At 46.4% G+C, this 23585-nt stretch overlaps 1 protein-coding gene across 8 annotated transcripts in view; it reads right to left on the minus strand.

The window, feature by feature from the left end:
- CPLANE1 (ciliogenesis and planar polarity effector complex subunit 1) overlaps positions 1 to 23585 on the minus strand; it is a 150748-nt gene that overhangs the window by 126198 nt on the left and 965 nt on the right. For 7 of the 8 annotated variants that reach the window (XM_075588385.1, XM_075588395.1, XM_075588421.1 and 4 more), the window contains exons 2-12: positions 22358 to 22493; positions 18608 to 18749; positions 15773 to 15892; positions 14216 to 14451; positions 12208 to 12314; positions 7329 to 7488; positions 7084 to 7187; positions 6814 to 6996; positions 4527 to 4779; positions 1397 to 1552; positions 451 to 1184 (exon numbers count right to left, since the gene is read on the minus strand). In XM_075588385.1, coding sequence (XP_075444500.1) covers positions 451 to 1184; positions 1397 to 1552; positions 4527 to 4779; positions 6814 to 6996; positions 7084 to 7187; positions 7329 to 7488; positions 12208 to 12314; positions 14216 to 14451; positions 15773 to 15892; positions 18608 to 18749; positions 22358 to 22438 — 2276 coding nt within the window. In that variant the 5' untranslated portion in view covers positions 22439 to 22493. The remainder of the gene's footprint in view (positions 1 to 450; positions 1185 to 1396; positions 1553 to 4526; positions 4780 to 6813; positions 6997 to 7083; positions 7188 to 7328; positions 7489 to 12207; positions 12315 to 14215; positions 14452 to 15772; positions 15893 to 18607; positions 18750 to 22357; positions 22494 to 23585) is intronic. The other variant, XM_075588388.1, reaches the window with a different exon arrangement.

A 23585-nucleotide genomic window follows, 5' to 3' on the forward strand; every position in this document is an offset into this window, starting at 1 on the left:
ATTGTGACAATGTCACTGACAGAGCCTGAAACCTACTGCTCCTGATCCATAGTAATATCTACCAATAGTTACTGTACCATGGCCCATATTTAATAAGAAATCCGGAATGGGCTATTAGGGGTCTCCTGAAATAGCTCCGACATTGGGCTAGTGACCTTCCTATAGCAGTGGTCTCCTTATCATTAGTTTTTGTTTTGTTTTTTTAAGGGTTGTAGGCATTCATTTCAGATATTAGGGATCTGAAGCTATAAATATTGTGCATGCTTCCACAATGTCACTGGGTTTCTATTGTGTAAAATCAGTTTTAGATCATGTTATCCTTTCCATTGTATTTGTCAATTTTTTAGAATGCAAAAAAAAAAATTAATAAAAACAAAAAACCCGGAAAAACATAAAAATTCATGAAATACACAAACATATTGTTGTGCTGCTGGTGCAAACATATTGTACCTTTTCTCCGACTTCCCGGTGAGGTTGACGGGCTCTGGAGGCTGCTTGAAAAGACACCCCGCCGACCAGCCTTTGAGGGAACTGGTTACCGGTGCTTCAAAAAGAGGATTCTTGAGCGAGTCAATACATACCGCACGGTTTATACCAGGTGATACTGGGAGTGCCTCGTAATGCAGAGTATAGATCGCCACTAAGTGCCGGGAGACCACTTTCAGCAAACAAAAGCTTTCGAGCAAGCTCTTAGAGTAGAGCTGTTGATGCTGTACAAGGATTAATTTGATGGCTTCCGATGTCAGCTTTATTATGTGCCTGACCGCTTGTCCGGGTGCTATGTCCCAGTACAGGACTGTAAGGCACTGCTGGAAAACCTTGAGGAAAGGAACCCAGGGACTGCCTCCCCTTGCCACCTTCTTTGACGCCTGATCAGATTTGATGGTAGGACATTTGGCATGCTGAAGGACGGACAAGAAATGCGTCAGGCACCCCACTGTGTAGTTTAACAAGGTGTCTTTCTCTTCAAGGTTTCTCATGGTTACCCCAACTGCCCAAGCTGCGCAGAGCGCCTTCTGAATATGATGAAGCTCGCTGGACACATTGCTCTGTCCATCACGGTGGTCACTGGCATGAATAGTGTCAAACATGGACGCAAACTCAAGTCTGCCTTGCTCAGCTCTGGCCGAGGAAAAATGAGTGTTGATGGGCAAGTCTGGGTCATCCGATTCCTCTTCGTCACCCTGAGGGCAGACAACCTGTATTAGTGTAAAACCTCAACATTTTATAACAATCCAGAGGTGTTGTACAGTTCATGCAAACAAAGCCAAAACCCTGGGTATGGATTACTGCAGTGACGGCGTTATGTAAATAAACGTACATATACAGAGAATACTAATTAACCTTCCTAAACAACATAAATTTATATTTTTAAACAAAAAACATGCGTGGATACCCGTAATGTTGCTTGTTCAATGGGCTCGCAGGTTTCCTCCTCTCCGTGTAGAAAGCTTGGAACGGTAGACATCGTTGAGTATGGATTTTCACTATCTTTTAATAAACTTGCTTTTAATGAAGACAGAGACCTCAGTTTAATCCCATGTGCCTTCTGCTGTGAAATACAAAGTTACAGGCATGAAATATGGTTACCCTTTCACTAACCACGCAGTATTTAAAGCAGCAACCTCGCCCGGGGTGATTTATTTATTTTTTACTTGGTTTTCTTGACCCACTTGGAACCAGAGGTTCTTCTGGAGCAGAACCGTGCTATTTTTAGCTTCAGAAAGTCCCATTTTTCCAAGAGATACTGGTGTACATCTCTGGGGCGCTCTCCTGGGCAAACAACATATTCACTCTACAAGAGGCACCACGCAGTCACGTGCACGCGCAGGGCCCTCGTTCACAGACGCTGATCTCAATTCCAACAGGGAAAGACAGCGTGGCTCAGCTGCTGCACAGTAACATGCTCCAGACAGACCTGACAGACCTGGGGAGCTCACAAAGAGGGAGTTATTTTTAAACCAACTGGCAATGTACTATTACAACACAAGGGACGACAACCCCAGCTACTTACCTACTATCCCATTACTAAAGGATGTTTAGCGATATTTAAATACTCTAGTAGCAATAAGGTGCCCTATTCAGAAACTACCATATACTTTATAGATTCTGAAGTGCCAGCATACTACCTTACATGGAGAGGTAAAACACTTATTAGGTAAAGGTTCTATTACTGATAAACCTGTCATTTGATCCTATACCGTGAATTACCTAGCTGAAATCTCCTTATCTGACCATATAGGAGTCTCAGCAGTGCCTCATTTCTCATCAGTATATTAACCCTATAAGTACTATTGTTGACTTTAGATCTGCTAACTTCAGATCCCAGGTTCACACGACAAAATATGTGTTCTCTACACTCACGTACAATCATCTTCTACTGCGTTAGTGGTCAGGATTGGTGCACAACCTACTAGGATTGTTACCAACAATCATTATGAGAACACCTGGCTGTACTACACAGCAGCCTTGTGTAAGGTTTCTGGTCTTTGGTGCACCAGCCAGTACTTAGTATACTGTGGCACAACATCTAAGGTTATTACTTCCATTCCCTCACACAACCATTCCCTAGGTGATTACTTCACATAAGGAACACTAGGGCCAGTGAATCCACAAACACTGGGCATTAATATAGATCCCCATCTCTCTGGGGTACACCTTACCCCAAGAGTCATTAAAGCGTTTGAAATGTATTTAATTATTGTTTTAAACCCCATTGTTTTAACGAGTTTTCAATAAATCATGTTTTAACACAATCATCATCTCACTTAGTGACAGAGTGCTGTATAGGGGTCCTGTTCAACTCTGGTCCTACAAACAACATATTCACCAAATGTCATGGGCCAATAAGGAAGCTGCAACCAGTGTCCCACTAAACCCCGCGAGGCACCCGAGCGCACACCGGGCCTGCTCCCGGTGCAGGAAGTTGGGCCCGGCAGTGGCCAGAGATCAGGACCAACTTCCGCGCCTGGCTGCTGGGGCCTCTGATTGCTATGGGGCCCTCAGTTCTTCACCCCCCTGCCCGTTTCCCTGGCTGGCACTAACTTCTGCCTGACGCGTGCCTAATTCTGCTGCTTCCGACACCCATGCGGCTGGGACAAGAGCAGCCAAGCAGGTCTATACACCCCAGGGTGTGTGTGGGGGGACGGAGTGTGAGGAGGGGGGGATTGAGTGAGAGAGAGGGAGGGTGACAGAGAGGGAGGAACAGTGAGAAAGAGGGGGGAAAGTAAGAAAGGGAAAAAGTGAGAGGAGGGAGAGACGGGGGAGAGAGAGGGAGACATAGTGAGTGGGAGGAGGGAGAGGATGAGAATAGGGGGTGTGAAAAGAGGGAGAGAAATTGAGGGGGTGGGTGAGTGAGGAGGTGTGTGGGGGGGAGAGTGTAAAAAAAAGGGGGGGGGGGCTTGGTGGAAACAAGATTTTAAAAATTCACAAGGGGGCCCAAAAATTGTAGTTATGCCATCAGCAGCAACTTCCTATTGGTTGACACCAGCGGCTATGTTGATTTCTGCATGAGGGCTCAAAAGCACATAAAACAGTTACGTATCTCGGGACCGAGGGGGGCGAGTGGTTCCCGAAGCTGCCGATTAACCAATCCCAGTGGGTTTTATTTAGCTAAACTTCCAAACTGCTTCCCTGCCAAAGGCTCTGGGACGTTACAGTAGAATCAGTAATAAAGACAGCACTTTATATTACTATTCTACAACTTTATAAATAATGGTATTATAATAATAATAAACTTTATTTCATATAGCGCTTTTCTCCCAATGGGACTCCAAGTGATTAGAATATAGCACGTGGTAAGCAGCATTGTGCATAGGATTGTTACGGACACAGTCATTGCCCCATGGAGCTTGCAATCTGTTTTTGGTGCCTGAGGCACAGTAACTTCCCCACGGACACAGGGAGCTGATACTGGGAATTGAACCAGGTTCCCCTGCTTCTAACTCAGTGCCAGTGTTTACGGAGTCAGTGTCTTTACTCACTGAGCCGCTCCTTCCTTAGGCATTCTATATCATTCCTTCTATTACACCATACACCTTCTATTACACTATACACCTTTCCTCAAACCTCACGCTAACACAAGCAAGCAGGATCTCTGAAAAGTAGCTCAATACCATGACAGAAACCAATGCCTTTTCAAATGGACTAAACATATGTGAATTTACAAAGGTTAAACCTCACATTTAGATTGATGTCGTTTTCAACAAGCCTTTTCTATATTTTCTACAAGTATCCTACGCTTGGTTATTTATTGCAGTAGAAATACAGAGATGTCATTTGTCAGCTTATTGGAAGTGTATAAAATGATTGCCACATAGATGGCATTGGTTTGCGGTTGATAAAATACATAAATCATGTTTTCTGTAAGAAGGTAAAAAAAAAAAAAAAAAACCACAGCTATCATTATTCATAAGAGATTTTGTATATACACAAATTTTTTTTATATACATATTATCCTGTGACAAGGAACTCAAACAGGTCAGCACCATGTTTAACAAGAAGCAACGCATTCAGTTTGCTTGTACCTTCACTTCTTGCCTCTGCCGCACGGTCTTTAGTCTCTGGGCTGAATCCAGCAGCAGGGACTTCATGAAGTGATAGGGTGACATATTCTTGGCAAAGCGCAGTGCAGTGACCATGTAGCCATCAGAGACTATGAGGTAGGGCAATCGCGGGTGACATGTGACGGAATATCTCTGTCTCAGGAGATCAGACTCGGACACTGATGAACCAAGTGAGTTATTTGTGCCACAAGATTCCGGTGCAGACAGAGGGGCCCTAATGGAGAGAAACAACCTGTTTTAGGGCGATCTGTTCAAATTAACAGTATTCTGCTTTTAGAACTTAAAATCAGGGGTGCTCAACTCCAGTCCGCAAGCCCCTCCCCCCCCCCAACAGGTCAGGTTTTCAGGATATCTCAGCTTCAGCACAGGTGGCTCAATCAGAGGCTCAGTCGAAGACTGAAGCTGAGCTGTGCTGAAGGTAGGATATCCTGAAACCCCTGTCCTGTTGGTGGAGAGCTTGAGGACTGGAGTTGAGCACCCCTGGCTTAAAGCACCAATTCCCTCCAGAAGCTTATATGAGTTTAACTCATACAGGCATACCCCACATTAGCGTACGCAATGGGACCGGAGCATGTATGTAAAGCGAAAATGTACTTAAATGTACTTAGGTCCGCACTACCTTTTCTCCACTTATCGATGCATGTACTGTACTGCAATCGTCATATACGTGCATAACTGATGGAAATAAGGTATTTGTAACAAGCTCTATAGTCTCCCCGCTTGCGCACAGCTTCGGTACAGGTAGGGAGCTGGTATTGCTGTTCAGGACATACTGACAGGCGCATGCGTGAGCTGCCGTTTGCCTATTGAGCGAGATGTACTTACTCGCGAGTGTCCTTAAAGTGAGTGTCCTTAAACCGGGGTATACCTGTATAATGTTAGTCTATTGCCCCCAGATGATGTCCTGCTCTGTGTTTGTTTGTTTTTTGTGCGGGTTAAATCCTGACAGATCACAAAAGCCACTAATAATTCCATGTTCACTATGTGATTCAATGTCAGCAGGACACACCAGATAACAGGAGAGAACTAGAATGAGAAAAGGAGGAATGACACACGGAATGGAAAGACGCACACGCCTAGAAATGGAAAAGAGAGAACGTTTTTGTGGCGTTGCCAGTCTCTTGAACGCGACCCGTGCAAAATAACGAAGAAATGCCACCAACACTGACATTATAATGATGAATAAAACAAATGTCCTAAAAGTGGCCTGAAGCGGATAGCGCAGGAGTCCTCCAGGGCCACCAACAGGTCAGGTTTGAAGAGTAGCCCTGCTTCAGCACAGGTGGTTTAGTCATTATGACTGAGCGACTGATTGAGCCAGCTGTGCTGAAGCAGGGATATCCCCAATACCTGGTTTGTTGGTGGCCCTTGAGGACAGGAGTTGGCCACCCCTGGGGTAGAACAATCCTCCTGAATGAGATAACTGCAAAGATACTGAGGGAGCGAGGAACGATGCTGCGAAAACCCCACGTGCGTCAGGCAGATAAAGGGAGACACTGCTTTATAATGGAGGAATGTATTACCACTTCTCAAAAGCAGCCGCCAAGACGCATGGAAAGTACAGAGCTCGGTCAGCCTAACTTGAATGGTGGCAATGTAACGTATTCCACAGAACAAACATATAACTGAGCAAGTGAAGCACGTGGCGTGGTCTCAGCGCGTGGACACTCACAGGTGGAAAATGATGCATCAGGCGGCCAAAGTTCAAGATGAGAATATGGGATGGGGGGGGGGGGGATTGCAGTACTGAACTCTAACAAGGAGAAAGGTAAATGAGGGTTTATAATTTCAAACACACTCGAGTACGCAATGCGCCGGAGCAGAGGTCCGCAATGCGCCGCAGGGTGCCGGAGCAGAGGTCCGCAATGCGCCGCAGGGCGCCGGAGCAGAGGTCCGCAATGCGCCGCAGGGCGCCGGAGCAGAGGTCCGCAATGCGCCGCAGGGCGCCGGAGCAGAGGTCCGCAATGCGCCGCAGGGCGCCGGAGCAGAGGTCCGCAATGCGCCGCAGGGTGCCGGAGCGGAGTTCCGCAATACGCCGCAGGGCGCCGGAGCAGAGGTCCGCAATGCGCCGCAGGGCGCCGGAGCAGAGGTCCGCAATGCACCGCAGGGCGCCGGAGCAGAGGTCCGCAATGCGCCGCAGGGCGCCGGAGCGGAGGTCCGCAATACGCCGCAGGGCGCCGGAGCAGCAAAAGGTGTTAACATTAAAAGAAAGACAAAGAGTTTTCAAGAAAACTGCTAAAAGACGCACCTGTATGATATTAAAGGGTGGAGTGGGATGAATTCTGCAGGTCCAAACTCAACAGAACAACCAGAAGTTGTCAAAGTCAGAAGCTCTCCCAAACGTGTCAATAAGATCAGGGCTCCTCTCTTTAATACACAGGCCAAGAAGAGGCTGTCTGCTGTCCAGGTCATGTCCCCCACCCAATACGACCTGCAAAACAACAGGGATCGTGGGTTATCAACATTACTATTAGCCTGATATACAGTATCAGGGAACCGCCACGTGCACCCTACTAACCTTATAAACCTACAAGGGATGGGCTGCTCTTTGCTGCTACAACCCCTCAGATGTCCAGAAATTGTAACAAAGTTCATTGTGTTCACAAACAGGACGCGCGTCGCCTACAGAACAACACAAACATGTTATTCCCATCATTATCGTTCCGATGTTAATGCAACATACAGTAACTCATACAGTTTGCATCATCACCAAATATCCCTGTGATAGAGATCCTGCAGCTCTTTGTGGTGGTCATACTGTACCTTGGGATCTCTTTGGTTTACAGTTATCGCCAGAACTAAACCATCTCTTGAAAATGCTGCTAGCAAAGCTCCTCTTGACTTCACTGGTTCACATGCGGGGGGGACGAGACTGGCCAGAGAGCATGCTTGCTGTGCCCAGCGGATACAGTACGGTAAAGAACTGGAAAAGATCGAGAACGGGACTGCATTGCCGAGACAGACACACGGTGCACATATTTATTTAGGGTAATCGCTGCATTACTCTCTAGGGCAGACAACGGCATTTTAAAAATACAATGTAATCTAAGGAATTATGAATTTTGGAAAAGGGCCTATTACTTTTAATTTAAGAAGGAACATAAATATATATAAAATGTGATATTCATTTATAAGAAAATTATTGTCAGGAACTGGGGGGCTCAAATTTTCACTTCTGTGGCCAATTACAATGTTTAGTTGCCATCCTTGCCCTGTATAATTAATGATGGTAATGTGGTGATTTTGGGGCTCACACTTGTAAAATATAGGGTGGGAGAACTAGGAATAAAGGAACCTCATAATGACACGGAGTGAAAGGGAGGCGGGTACAGAATAACAAGGAGTGAAAGGGAGGCGGGTACAGAATAACAAGGATTGAAAGGGAGGCGGGTACAGAATGACAAGGAGTGAAAGGGAGGCGGGTACAGAATAACAAGGAGTGAAAGGGAGGCGGGTACAGAATGACACGGAGTGAAAGGGAGGCGGGTACAGAATGACACGGAGTGAAACGGAGGCGGGTACAGAATGACATGGAGTGAAAGGGAGGCGGGTACAGAATGACACAGAGTGAAAGGGAGGCGGGTACAGAATGACACAGAGTGAAAGGGAGGCGGGTACAGAATGACATGGAGTGAAAGGGAGGCGGGTACAGAATGACACGGAGTGAAAGGGAGGCGGGTACAGAATGACATGGAGTGAAACGGAGGCGATTACAGAATGACATGGAGTGAAAGGGAGGGAGGTACAGAATAACAAGGAGTGAAACGGAGGCGGGTACAGAATGACACGGAGTGAAAGGGAGGCGGGTACAGAATGACATGGAGTGAAACGGAGGCGGGTACAGAATGACATGGAGTGAAAGGGAGGCGGGTACAGAATGACACGGAGTGAAAGGTAGGCGGGTACAGAATGACACGGAGTGAAACGGAGGCGGGTACAGAATGACACGGAGTGAAAGGGAGGCGGGTACAGAATGACACGGAGTGAAACGGAGGCGGGTACAGAATGACACGGAGTGAAAGGGAGGCGGGTACAGAATGACACAGAGTGAAAGGGAGGCGGGTACAGAATGACACAGAGTGAAAGGGAGGCGGGTACAGAATGACACGGAGTGAAACGGAGGCGGGTACAGAATGACATGGAGTGAAACGGAGGCGGGTACAGAATGACACGGAGTGAAACGGAGGCGGGTACAGAATGACATGGAGTGAAAGGGAGGGAGGTACAGAATAACATGGAGTGAAAGGGAGGCGGGTACAGAATGACATGGAGTGAAACGGAGGCGGGTACAGAATGACACGGAGTGAAAGGGAGGCGGGTACAGAATGACATGGAGTGAAAGGGAGGCGGGTACAGAATGACATGGAGTGAAAGGGAGGCGGGTACAGAATGACATGGAGTGAAAGGGAGGCGGGTACAGAATGACACGGAGTGAAAGGGAGGCGGGTACAGAATGACATGGAGTGAAAGGGAGGCGGGTACAGAATGACACGGAGTGAAAGGGAGGGAGGTACAGAATGACATGGAGTGAAAGGGAGGCGGGTACAGAATGACATGGAGTGAAAGGGAGGCGGGTACAGAATGACACGGAGTGAAAGGGAGGCGGGTACAGAATGACACGGAGTGAAAGGGAGGGATGTACAGAATGACACGGAGTGAAAGGGAGGGAGGTACAGAATGACACGGAGTGAAAGGGAGGCGGGTACAGAATGACACGGAGTGAAAGGGAGGCGGGTACAGAATGACACGGAGTGAAAGGGAGGGAGGTACAGAATGACACGGAGTGAAAGGGAGGCGGGTACAGAATGACACGGAGTGAAACGGAGGCGGGTACAGAATGACACGGAGTGAAAGGGAGGGAGGTACAGAATGACACGGAGTGAAAGGGAGGCGGGTACAGAATGACATGGAGTGAAAGGGAGGCGGGTACAGAATGACATGGAGTGAAAGGGAGGCGGGTACAGAATAAGATGGAGTGAAAGGGAGGGAGGTACAGAATAACATGGAGTGAAAGGGAGGCGGGTACAGAATGACACGGAGTGAAAGGGAGGCGGGTACAGAATGACATGGAGTGAAAGGGAGGCGGGTACAGAATGACACGGAGTGAAAGGGAGGCGAGTACAGAATGACATGGAGTGAAAGGGAGGCGGGTACAGAATAACATGGAGTGAAAGGGAGGCGGGTACAGAATGACACGGAGTGAAAGGGAGGCGGGTACAGAATGACACGGAGTGAAAGGGAGGGAGGTACAGAATAAGATGGAGTGAAAGGGAGGGAGGTACAGAATGACATGGAGTGAAAGGGAGGCGGGTACAGAATGACACGGAGTGAAAGGGAGGGAGGTACAGAATAAGATGGAGTGAAAGGGAGGGAGGTACAGAATGACATGGAGTGAAAGGGAGGCGGGTACAGAATGACACGGAGTGAAAGGGAGGCGAGTACAGAATGACATGGAGTGAAAGGGAGGCGGGTACAGAATAACATGGAGTGAAAGGGAGGCGGGTACAGAATGACACGGAGTGAAAGGGAGGCGGGTACAGAATAACATGGAGTGAAAGGGAGGCGGGTACAGAATGACACGGAGTGAAAGGGAGGCGGGTACAGAATGACATGGAGTGAAAGGGAGGCGGGTACAGAATGACACGGAGTGAAAGGGAGGCGGGTACAGAATGACATGGAGTGAAACGGAGGCGGGTACAGAATGACATGGAGTGAAAGGGAGGCGGGTACAGAATGACATGGAGTGAAAGGGAGGCGGGTACAGAATGACATGGAGTGAAAGGGAGGGAAGTACAGAATGACATGGAGTGAAAGGGAGGCGGGTACAGAATGACAAGGAGTGAAAGGGAGGCGGGTACAGAATGACACGGAGTGAAAGGGAGGCGGGTACAGAATGACACGGAGTGAAACGGAGGCGGGTACAGAATGACATGGAGTGAAAGGGAGGCGGGTACAGAATGACATGGAGTGAAAGGGAGGGAAGTACAGAATGACATGGAGTGAAAGGGAGGCGGGTACAGAATGACAAGGAGTGAAAGGGAGGCGGGTACAGAATTACATGGAGTGAAAGGGAGGCGGGTACAGAATGACACGGAGTGAAACGGAGGGGGGTACAGAATGACATGGAGTGAAAGGGAGGCGGGTACAGAATGACACGGAGTGAAAGGGAGGCGGGTACAGAATGACACGGAGTGAAAGGGAGGCGGGTACAGAATGACATGGAGTGAAAGGGAGGCGGGTACAGAATGACATGGAGTGAAAGGGAGGCGGGTACAGAATAACACAGAGTGAAAGGGAGGCGGGTACAGAATGACATGGAGTGAAACGGAGGCGGGTACAGAATGACATGGAGTGAAAGGGAGGCGGGTACAGAATGACACGGAGTGATAGGGAGGGAGGTACAGAATAACAAGGAGTGAAAGGGAGGCGGGTACAGAATTACATGGAGTGAAAGGGAGGCGGGTACAGAATGACATGAAGTGAAAGGGAGGCGGGTACAGAATGACATGAAGTGAAAGGGAGGCGGGTACAGAATGACATGGAGTGAAAGGGAGGCGGGTACAGAATGACATGAAGTGAAAGGGAGGCGGGTACAGAATGACACGGAGTGAAAGGGAGGCGGGTACAGAATTACATGCAGTGAAACGGAGGCGGGTACAGAATGACATGGAGTGAAACGGAGGCGGGTACAGAATTACATGCAGTGAATCGGAGGCGGGTACAGAACAAAATAAGTTTACTATCTTAGGCTGAGTCCATGGTGACTCCAGCCATGCGGAGGCGCGCTGAGGCTGAGGGAAAGTGGGTGCTTTCCCTGGCCTTAGTTCGCGCGCCGTCCGGGGGCGTGTCAGGGGGCGGGCCAGTGACGTCATGGAGCTGGTTTGCCCTCATTGGGCCGAAACTAAAAAATTTGTAAGAGCTACGCTTCCGCACACTTGCAGAAGCGTGCGCGAGCCCCTGCTAAAGCCGCTCTCATTGAGGCTGCAGTGGCTCATTGACAAGCGTCAGCGCGCCTCAGCACGGGTCAGCGGATAAGCGCCGATCATGGACTCAGCCTTATAGTCATGGTGTAGACCAGGAGTGTCCAACTCCAGTCCTCAAGGGCCATCCAACAGGTCAGGTTTTAAGGATATCCATACTTTAGCACCGGCATTGAGCCACAGATGCTGAAGCTGGGATAGCCTTAAAACCTGACCTGTTGGTGGCCCTCAAGGACTCATTGGCCACTCCTGCTGTAGTACAATACTGACCCCTCACTGGAGGAATGATCAAACCCTGTTGCTGATAAAAGGTGCCTTTAATGCATAGCACTGGAGGCGACAGATAAAAAACGCCCAGGTTGAGAATACAAGAATTGATTAGTTCACAAATATAATTTACACTCTAATCAGACTCTGTGTGCAAATTAGCCATCGAGCAATGGGGACGATTCTGACTCTGATGTTTGTAGCACTCCAGGCACAGGCAATGGTCCATATTTACTAAGCACAGCTATTCCATAAGGCACCTTCTGGCTCCCTGGAAGATGTCTTAACCGCTAAGTAAATATGGGCCTTGATCTCTGCTCTTGCATCTTAAAGGTGAATTAGCACGATTTGTGAATATTTACTGGAAACAGGTGACTTGTTCTAACAGATCTTACCTGTTGTACTTTTGATTGTTCTCACACCAGCGTAAAGCCAGAAAGGTCATCATCAATCGTTCCCCAGCATAGGAGACAAACGTACATAAGCAGCAATCACCGAGTGTCTGCAAGAGCAAAGTATCAAGGGAATGGGAAGTACGGTCAAACTTAGCAACATATAGTGGGGTTCAACAATGCAAAGCACCTAGCCATCTTCTCTACTTCGGTTATTTCACAATGTACAGGCGTACCCCGCATTAATGTACGGAATGGGACCGGAGCATGTATGTAAAGTGAAAATGTACTTAAAGTGAAGCACTATCTTTTCCCCACTTATAGATGCTCGTACTATACTGCAATCATCATATACGTGCATAACTGATGTAAATAACGCATGTGTATCAGGCTCTATAGGCTCCCCGCTTGCGCACAGCTTCGGTACAGGTAGGGAGCCGGTATTGCTGTTCAGGACGTGCTGACAGGCGCATGCGCGAGCTGCCGTTTGCCTATTGGGTGAGGGGAATCATCAGCGCGTCACTACTACGGTGGCCTGTAGGGCAGAATAAGTGTCCATACTCGCGAAGCGCGCGTACGGACACAGGAGAACGATGCTATTGAAAATATGTCCTTACGCGCGAGTGTACTTAAAGTGAGTGTCCTTAAACCGGGGTATGCCTGTATGCTTTGTAAATTCAGGGAACCTCGTTATCAAAAAGTCCACTAACCATTATCCCTAAATGCACACAACACACTACGTGTTAGAGTCTAGCGACGGGCTCTCGCCTAACTATGGAGGGGATGCAGCAGAAATTCCCACCTTAAAGAGATCAGGATTGAGTTCTAAATCCTTTTTCTTTGATAAAAGACATTGGCAGCCTATAGAAACATATTTATACATCAGAAAGCCACCACGTGGAAAGCTACTGGAGGATTTCCCAAGGGCGTATAGTGTAAGGATGAAAAAGACTAATTAAGCAAGCAGTGCAAAACGGGGGGGGGGGGGGGGGGGGAAATGAGAGCTACGAAGTAGACATGTCCCTTGTACAATCAGGATCCTGTAGACAAAATGGCAAAAGTAATTCTGAAATCTTAAACTAAAAAGTGATTTTTTTTTAATTGATATAGATTGTGTACAATTCAAATGCATCGCTAAGTCACCCTCCTCACATAACTTCTCTTATATTGTTCATGTCCCCAAACATGTTTACTAAACCACACACACTAGAACAAGCAAAAATAAAAACTATTAAGTCATAAGTTCATGGACAAACAATTTAAAACAGTGATTTCAAAAAGAGAGTTTTCAAACCCCCCAAAAATTTAAATAAATAAAAATAGAATATGTTACGGTTGATCCCAGGAAGCAGGTTCCTGAGCCTGTGTGGGGACTACGCACTTAGTAAGGCCCCAAACTTAGCATAGGTGGTAAAGTTGTCAATTACAGCAGCACCGCTCCCCATAATGCTTTGCATCGACAGCTGCAAGGCATTGTGGGGCGTGACGTTGGAGGCTCCCGCAGTAACTGACAGCTGTGCCACCCATGTTATCTGCACACACTGAGGGGCAGTTTGAGGCCTTACTAAGCGTGTGTTTCCCCCACAAGCTCAGGACACTACACTGCCTGGGGTCGGTCACACAGTTTTGTTAGCGATAGTCCGATGAGTAGGCACCAAGCTTGATTAATTAGGGGTTCACTGAACAAATATTTTCTAGCAGGGGGTGCCCAATGTAAAAAAAAATTGGGAAACGCTGATTTAGACCATACAAACGTATGTTTTATATGAAAATATGCATATATTTTCAGACAATAAAAAAATATGTGGAAAGGGGAAATTACAAGTGTGATCTGTAGTATGTGTTATGTTGTGTTCTGTTACAGCATTACACAATTCTGGGGTGCAACGTGTGGGCACAACTGACCACATTTGTTCTACAATCCCACAGCAAATGTTAAGAATGTCCATGTAAATGTATCTACAAAAGTGGCACTTCTACATTAAGCGCACGAAATAAAAAGATACTCTACCTCATTCTTGACAAAGATCGCATGAACCATAGCTTCTTTATCTGTAGTTTTGGGAAACACTGTTGAGTCAAGAGGCTGAATTTGTGTCCATGTGCCTGCCACGGATGTGCTTTTGGAAGACAGAAGTATGTGTCTTTTCTCTGTGCTTTCCCACAGGAAGACACAACCTGTTGGAGTTGCCACGAGCACCCTTCTGCCATCGCCGGATGCACACAGGGACACCTTCCAGGAGAGCTCTGAGAGGACAGAACACGCTCACATTGAAGTGACAGGGCGTGCAAACACAGAATGCTTCGAATGGCAGCGCAAAATACAAGCGTTTGCTTCTATCCCAAACAGAATGACAGCGCGTTACTGTTATAATGCACTGATAATGGTCGCAGCATTGAAGATTTCCGGCACCGCGAGTCCCTGCCCCAAGAGCTTGCCATCTAATTTTAGCACCTGCGGCATTAGGGAAACAGTGTGACATACCCGCAGTCACAAGGGCCGATACAGACATATACAAATGGGGTCACTGGCTTCACATGCCACGTTCTCAGAACCGAGCTTCTCTTGCAGCTTCCAGGACATGAGGATCGAATCCGTGATTTATGGTATAGACCAGGGGTGCGCCAACTTCTGCAGCCGCGACCCCCCTACCTGCTGGCCCCGGGGCTCGTGCCCCCCTTACCTCAGTTACCGCGGGGTCATGTGGCGTCACAACACGTCACATGACCCGGCGGCGTCAACAGCCGTCTGAATCTAGGTAAGTAACAGGTTGCAGAGGAATCACGCGATCCCCCGGCATTTCATTTAAATGCAGTGGGGAAGAGCGCGGGGCCTCTGCAACCACCGCGCCCCCCTACAAAAATCTCCTGCCCCCCAGTTTGTGCACCCCTGGTATAGACCAACTCCAGCCCTCAAGACCCCCCCCCCCCCCTCTCCAACAGGTCAGGTTTTCAGGATATCCCTGCTTCAGTACAGGTGGCTCAATCAGTCCCTGCTTCAACACAGGTAGCTCAAGGTTGCTTTGCACAACTGTCATTCAGGATGAGCAAATATATGTTTCTTTAGACAGGCCAAGGGAGGTCTTAGCACGCCAAAAAATACAATTTTCCGAATAGCAGCATGCATAAGAAACATGGTCCTGTATTGAAGATTCAAAGCAATGAAAGCACGTAAGGAACATTTAGGTCACATGTCCATGTTCACCTACGTTACAAGATTATAGTTCTTTATGTACAGTAGGATCCCCTTGCATATATCAAAAATATTCCACGTTATTTATCATTTTTGCACCCACTACTCGTTCAATAACGCATTTTAAGAACATTCCTTTGAGTTCACCAAACCCCACTTTTGCTGTTTTTTGGGGGTTTTAAAAACGGCTTCCCTTTTCTGCAAGTCATTATAAGCTGGGTCTCCCCCGTCAAGTGAGATCCCAACAGTCCAAACACCAGAAGATATTTAGTTCCAGAGATAATACACCATTTTATTTTTAAGTAAAAATAACAATAGAATAAACATGAGACACCCATAATGCTTTGAATGAAACCTACACCAGGGCCTGCCCACCTTGTGCTGCTGTGACTTCTTTAGCAATCTCGTCATTGGCTGGTGCAGTTTGCAGGCTGTCCCTATCTTTATTCCAGATGAACAACTCCCCCGATAGAACTAGACCTACCAGCCAGGCACCTGTGAGCAACAAGGGAAGTGGTAAAAAGGGACATGCAAACAGGAAGCACAGCAGTAATAATGTGCGGCACTCTCAGCAGGCTATTCCTTTCCGATTTGGGGCTTTCTTTATATTGGGCACTCCTTTTCTGTGTTATCTACGCCCATCCTTTTCTATAACAGTCTGGTTCGGTGATTTGTGGTTTTCCTTTACTCCTATCCACAAGCAGGTTGGGATTCATAGCCCTGTGTGTCTGCAGAACAGGAGTACAATTCCCAGGATGCCGTTTAATAAAGTCATTCACAGGTCACGCATAGGACTTGGCTTCTGGGTTGGTGGAGTCTGCAACAAATGATTAACCTGGCACATTGCAGCTACATTCAATCCAAAAACAGGTGGTAATCTCCTACTGAAAAAAATAGGACCCCTGTTATTCCCATGTCACGGGTTGTTGAAAGCTATGTTCTCAACTTTACCAAACTCAATTGAATTGTGTTTTGGTGGCAAAATCTGACAAAATGTAATATAGAGATGCTGTACAGAGCTCCTTACTGGACATGACAAAAGTAGGGCGATGACCAAAAAAACATTGATCAGTTAGAGCAGGGGTGCGCAAACTTCTTGCGCTGCACCCCCCCCCCCCCGGCCTGCTCTCCCGATGTGTCGCGCCCCCCTGCTTCGTCAAATGACGCCTTGGGGTCATGTGACGTCACATCACGTGACCCACAGCGGCATTTGATGCCGCCTCTCCATGACAACGGGCGTCAAACAACCTAACCATGTAAACTCTAATAAGCTTAAAATGACCACTTTGGAGACAAATGCCGCGCCCATCTGTGACGCAACTGTGGAGAGAGGAATCCCAGCCTACACCGCAGCCGCGAAACCGGAAGTGACGTCAACACCAGGGAATCGGCGACGGAGCAGAGTATCCAGAGTCCCAAGTATACCATCGAGGGGTCCAGCCAGATTTCCCGTCGGGTCCGGTGCGGTGAGAGGCGGCATTTGTCTCCCAAGTGGTCATTTTAAGCTTATTAGAGTTTACATGCTGTTTTTTTATCTGCAACACTGTAAGTGTGCACTTTTAAGAGTTATTTTATAAATTGTTGAAATCATATGATCTGTGCTATGTGCGTGCATTTCTCTCTTGCTGAGGTCCATTCCCCCGGTGAAGAGGCAACTTCGGTTTTCCCTGACATCCACGGTCAGTGCTTGATTACCTCTGCTTGATTACCACTACCTTCTTGTGAGTAGGACACCCGTAGGGGCCAAGTTTCACTAGGGACTTATTATTGTTAATATTGGTACATCTACACTTAGAGTGCTGTTTCTTGTGTTTATACTCCCCATGCTCCCCCTGGATTGTGAGAAGAATTGTTCGCTGTTGCTTCCTGCCTGATTCCTGCTGCTGCCTGACCCCTGCTTCGTATTGGACTCTGCACCTCTCCTCTCCTGACCCAGCTACGTACGACAATTCTGGACTCTCTAATCCTGACTTCGGCTATCCTCGCAACGATTACTCTACACTCTCCAATCCTGACAAAGTACCCCAACGATCCGCTACTCTCCAATCCAGACCCGGCAAGTATAAACGACCACTCTACATTCTATACTCCCAACCCGGCTTGCAAGACCAACCTACACTCTAGGTGCGTCCTCGCGGTTGTGGTTTGGCGTTTATACAATTCCCTACCTCTGCCTCGCGGTCGCGTCTGGTTTGTGGTGAGCTGCGCGTTGCAGTCCCCCTCGCTGGTATCGGGCTACCTCGGCGTCTCCCTGGGTCCCCGACACATCACTTCTGATTCGAGCAATGTCACTTCCGGTCGCGGACTTCAGGCTGGAGGAGGCGTCTGTCTCTACGAGTGTCTGGGAGGATCACACTCAACGCGTTTCGCTCTTGACAAAGCTTGGAAGAGCGAAACGCGTTGAGTGTGAGCCTCCCAGACACTCATAGAGACAGATAGACGCGTCATCCAGCCTGAAGTCCGCGACCGGAAGTGACATTGCTCGAACCGGAAGTTGCGTGTCGGGGCCCAGGGAGACGCCGGGGTAGCCTGATACCAGAGAGGCTAACCGGAGGACATCCATAGAGACGCCGGAGACCCGGAGTTCACCGACCGACACAACTGGGGACCCAGTACCGGTATCGGCAACACACCACGGGGCGGAGGCGGTGAGAGTTTCTTGACAAGACGCTAAGCATTTTTACACTTATTGTGTTACACACTTTTAAACCATGCACACCATGTAAGTGCATTTCTTATCTGTTTTACATATAAAATACATTTATTACGATCTGTGCAATGGTCCCCTCTCTTTCACTGTGGCACCAACTTCCTGTTTCTCCTGAGAAAAGACTGCCACGTTTGTGCTTTGCCCTTATGATACTACCACATTGCGAGTAGGAATTACACAGGAGCCAAGATATGAATATCTAGTCACTTATTAGAAAAAACATCTGCACTGAGTTGTGTTTTCTCTTTTTTATCATTTGCATTTCTCCTACGCTCCCTCTGGATTTTTGAAGCAAACTCCTGAGTTACAGCATGAAATTATTTTAACACTTGCTTGTTCTTCAACCACGTGACCGATTTACTGCACGAACGACGCCTGGTTCATAGAGAGTATTTGCGGACAGATAACTTACTGTGGCACTGAAATGGACTAAAATAACCCTCTACATTACACATCCCAGCTAAAGGCCTTCCCAAAACAAACAGCATCAAGTACTCAACCATTCAGAGATGTGCTGAGGGTTACTATATTCTTCTTTTTCAGCAGTGCCTGCAGTCGGGGAGCGATCTTCTTCAAACTTCCTGAGCGAAGATTGATCTCGCTCAAATGTTTTTTGTCAAGGAGAAAAACAGATTCTTTTTCCTAGGAGACAGTAATGGAGATTGAAAACTATCGCTCTATCATGCAAATCAGTACATTTCATAATCACCAATTTACCGTGTTATTTTAAATGACTAAGTATGTACTTAAAGAATGCATAGAAGGAAGCACAAAGGAATGCCTCCATGGTGAAATAAGTTTGGGATTTTAATGACCTGTGGCTTTGTACATCAGGTCAAAAACATTATATCGTGTGTTTCAGGCAAGACATGTGTCATCAAACAATTTATAAATTGCAGTACCACATATGTGGTTTATGCTCTCGAGTGTCCCTGCCACAAACAGTATGTGGGCAGAACAAAAGGGAGCCTAAATGTCAATAGGTATTTATTTCACAATTACATCTAAGCCTACTCCTATGTGTGTATGCTTTAATATATCGACTTTTGTGTATATATATTTGTAGTATTCCCAGTGATTACTTACACCGCAGGATCTGGGTTTAGGTCTCTTGTTCCAATGAAGGTACAGGCATTTATAGTTTATATTTTTTTAATTAACTCAGTATTTGTAATATGTTGTACATCTATATGGCTGTACTAGTATCCCCGATTCATAAGAATTGAGATAACCACTCCAATTGATGTGTTACACTAGCTATCTGGCGCTCAATGTTTGTGATATAGGTGTATATTATCAATTAAGTATGATTTATTATTACCATCACTGATGTTTTGGCCCAGTCTTAGTCCTGATTGCCAACAGGTAGTAAGTGGATTGTGTGTTTAGCAATCAAGCTTTCAAGCCTGATAGCACTTATTGGTTATCTGATCAACTAATAGGGCAGCAGCAGAGGGTATTTCAGCAGGGTGGTTCTTCACTCATGAGATAACTTACATCCCTGAAGAAGCTAGCTGTGTTCTAGCGAAGCGCGTAGGAGGAAAGGAGACGGACAAGTTATTCTTTGCTCACATGCACTGTGTGAGTGTATTGTAATTATTATTTCATCCATTAAAATTCCACACTTATTTCAGCATGAAAGCATTTCTTTGCGCTTTCTTCTAGGCATTCTTTACTTCTTCATTCTTGGGGTCAAGGATTTCCCGTATATAAAGCAGCAAGCGCCTGGTTCTGCAATTACTAAAGTGACTATTCCTCCTTTTTCTCTCTCTCATTCACCAACTATTTATCAACGTATATTTTTTCCTACTGCTGCCTGTATATTACCTATCTTTTATATATTTATATCTGTTTTTAATGATATACATTGGTTTTAACACCATTAACTGGGATTCTAATATCCACAAGAGTTTTCTCTGAGAGCACGACGTGGGTTGTTTTCTTTCTTTTTAACAAGTATGTACTTAAGATGGTCTCTTGGTGCATAAATGTGCCCGGCCCCTGCTATGTAACACAATATGAGCATCAGCTAGTGAGGACTTAATTCCCAGCAGGACAATCGTTAATGAATGCATAAGTGATGCTAGGAAATCAAAACCACTGTGTGTCTGGTGTGTATACAGTACACACACACACACACACACACACACACACACACACACACACACACACACACACACACACACACACACACACACACACACCTTTACTTATATAACATGAAGTGTTGACAAAACAGACAAAACAAGGAGTAAAACTGTAAGTGCAACTGACAAAATGAGACAATCGGAAAGCTTACAATCTAAGTGGTATGTTTGGACACTTACAGAGACAGAAGATGAGTCGGTAAGTGGCAGTAGAAGGCAGTGCTTGGCCACGGTGGTTGGTAGAAACGACTGTGGGTTTGGGACAGTAGCCCTGAGCCTTAACTCCCCTGACACTTAAAATGTGGCACCCAAGAATGGCTTAGCACTATATCCTTATACAGTATTGTCAGATGAAAAAGTCCTTAAATCCACAAATTCAGGGGCACGTGTAGGTGGTGGGTGTTTCCATCCTCATGGCAGGTTTCCATCGCTCCTTTTCACAATGGCACACACACCATGGGGCTTATTCTAAAGTATATGAACCGAAGCGGTCGATCAAGCCGTTTTCGTCCATAATACCCCTCTGGAGGCAATAGGAAATGTCCTAAAACTGCCCAATTTGATATACATTAAAGCTGCAGTTCAAGCTGCCGTTTTTTCATTGAAATTTATTTTTCCATTCAATATGTGCATCAATACAATCTGCACACTGACAGGTGATTGGCCAAGTTGCCGATTGATCAGTTCTCCTGTAAATCGATGGCTGAATCGGGGGTTATTTAGTTCACTGTTAGGGCTGCACAAGACTACCCAGGATGCAAAGTTCTGTGTGGAAGATAATGTGACCAGCAAAGCACTAGATATAATTGGTGCACTGCTAAAGAGAGGGCAGGGCTCAAGAGCCAAAGCCTGTCTCAGAAGAGGAAAGGGGTGTGACTGTGTAAACAGTTTCTATAGAAACAAAAATGCTTGCTACATTAGAATACATAAAAAATTGTTTAACAAAAAAATGCTTGAAGTATTTTCTCATAGTACAGAACTAGTTTCTTTAAAATAAAAAAAAAATACACTTGAACTGCAGCTTTAAGGGAAAGAAGGAGCACACTTCATGCATTGGTGCACCATGCATGTTCTTGTTTTATGTGCTTTTATGGAAAGCGCACACCGAAATGTGAGTGGGTCACTGATACTCTATGTCAGAGACTTGGATAGGGATAATTGACTGTAAACTGACAGGCAGTGATATACCTGAACACCTCCAGATCGTTTTATTTTTATCACAATGAGCATGAAAAAGTTCTAAAATAATATAAATAAACTGTGATGGGAAAACTTCAGCGAGCAAACTAGTCCACAGCCAAAGGGCCTAAGCAGTTGGGATTTTTACTTCAATAACGGTTTCATGTACAATGCAATTCTCAGGAAATCCACTTTATTTGCCTTTTTAGAAGTCCCTGCAATAATATTTTGCAACCTTATTTCTATGACCCTGGTAGCAGGCAACAGACAGCACAGAGTGTTTTGGTGACGGGTGCTTGTCCTTTTTCTATCCACCAATAACCCAAGTATGTGTCCTGTTTGTAATCAACCGCCATCTTCACAATGCAGAAACCGATATCTGGTTCAAACGGATTGGCCCATTTTGGGCTTATCTTGTGAGAGGTGCTCGGGCTCTCTACTTCCAAGGCAAAGCTGTACGCGCTAAGGCTGAGTCCTCGCTGGCGCTGAGCGCGCTCATTCTTGGAGAGCGCTCCAAGCAAGAGCGCCGGGTGTCCTGCATTTACGCGCGCGAGGGGGGGGGGGGGGATTGCGTGTAATTGAACACGCGGGAAAGTATAATTTTTTTGTTTAAGCGCCGAGCGCGGGTGAGCGTGTGTGCCCGTGCACGAGCGCACACAGCGTGAGTGGGGACTTACATATCTATATATGTAAGTAACCGCCGCAAGCGCTGCCCGCTCAGCGCTAGCGGGGACGCGGCCTAAAGCGTTAGGGAAATCCTTGTTATATGGCATTTTGGAATCAACAAGTGACACACTCAATGTGCTTATCTGCATGTCCATTTCCAGCGGTTTTAATCCCGTGTGATGTTGACAAGCCCGGAGTGGGGTTTGGAAGCATATAAATACTATAAATACACGCTCGAGTATTTCCTGCTAGACTTACCTGTCCCAGCCAACAGATTCTTGGACAAGGCTTTTTCTGCTTGATGTTTGTAGATGTGAGGACCTCAAGAGAGACGTCCATGGCCACTGAAACAGGTCACCAAACTCCCAGAAACCCGCTGGTTCACGTCACCATGCTACGAAACAACAAACACTCAGTGTAAGACAAGAGACACACGCAGGCAGCACGCAATTCGGGAACTACAGGCGGTCTGCGTTATTGTTGCTAAATAAATGAACAGCTGACCATCGGAAGATGGAGGATTTATATTCTAGATAAGAGAAAGGTTAAAATATTGCAGTGTTTGCCAACCTGGGGACTGGAGACTTAGAAGGGGGTTCACAGAAATAGGAGGAACATAAAAAGTGAAAAACACAAGAAAGGGAAAAGATAAGAGAGCACAGAATGACAGAGACTGAAAAGGTATAAAAGACTTTATTATTAAAAAAAATAACTTTATTTCATTTAGCACTTTTCTCCCAATTGTACTCAGAGCGCTTCATAATTACAGTATAGTGCACGGTACACAGCACATAGGACTTTTTGCAGGCACAGGTCCCTACGCCGATGAGTTTACAATCTATGTTGTTGGCGCCTGAGGCACAGGGAGATAAAGTGACTTGCCCCAAGGTCACAAGGAGCTGACACCTAGAATTGAACCAGGCTCCCCGGCTTCAAACTCAGTGTCAGTGTTTGCCGAGTCAGTGTCTTTGAGTCTTTACCTAGCCGCTCCTTCTGCACCAATTACCCAATTTATTAATAAAACACAGAGCAAAAAAGTTAGTGTAGTGCTATTAAGGGGTCTAACCACTATCCTGATTTTGATATTGTTATGACTTCATAGTGGTGTGTCCATGTTTCTATATAACCTGTTTCTGTATACATCTGACCATGGCTGAAATTTGCCATTCATGGATATTATTATAATCATTTCCCCTCTTACCTTTCAATATCTGCACAATTCTGACCATGGCTGCTGAATCACCCTCACTTTATATTTCTATTATTAATTTTGGTTACTGCTCAGTCTCTACACACCCCTGATGACGAGTGTTGTGTGTCTGTTTCTGGAAACTATAATAGTGTTCCATTATATTGTCACCTAATTCTCTGTATACTTCTAATGGTGAATGTGAGTATATCTCTGGATGTTATATATATCGCCTCTCATTCTCTGTATACTTCTAAAGGTGAATGTGAGTATATCTCTGGATGTTATATATCTCAC

The sequence above is a fragment of the Ascaphus truei genome, chromosome 1 (assembly GCF_040206685.1).
Source record: "Ascaphus truei isolate aAscTru1 chromosome 1, aAscTru1.hap1, whole genome shotgun sequence".
NCBI lineage: Eukaryota > Metazoa > Chordata > Amphibia > Anura > Ascaphidae > Ascaphus > Ascaphus truei.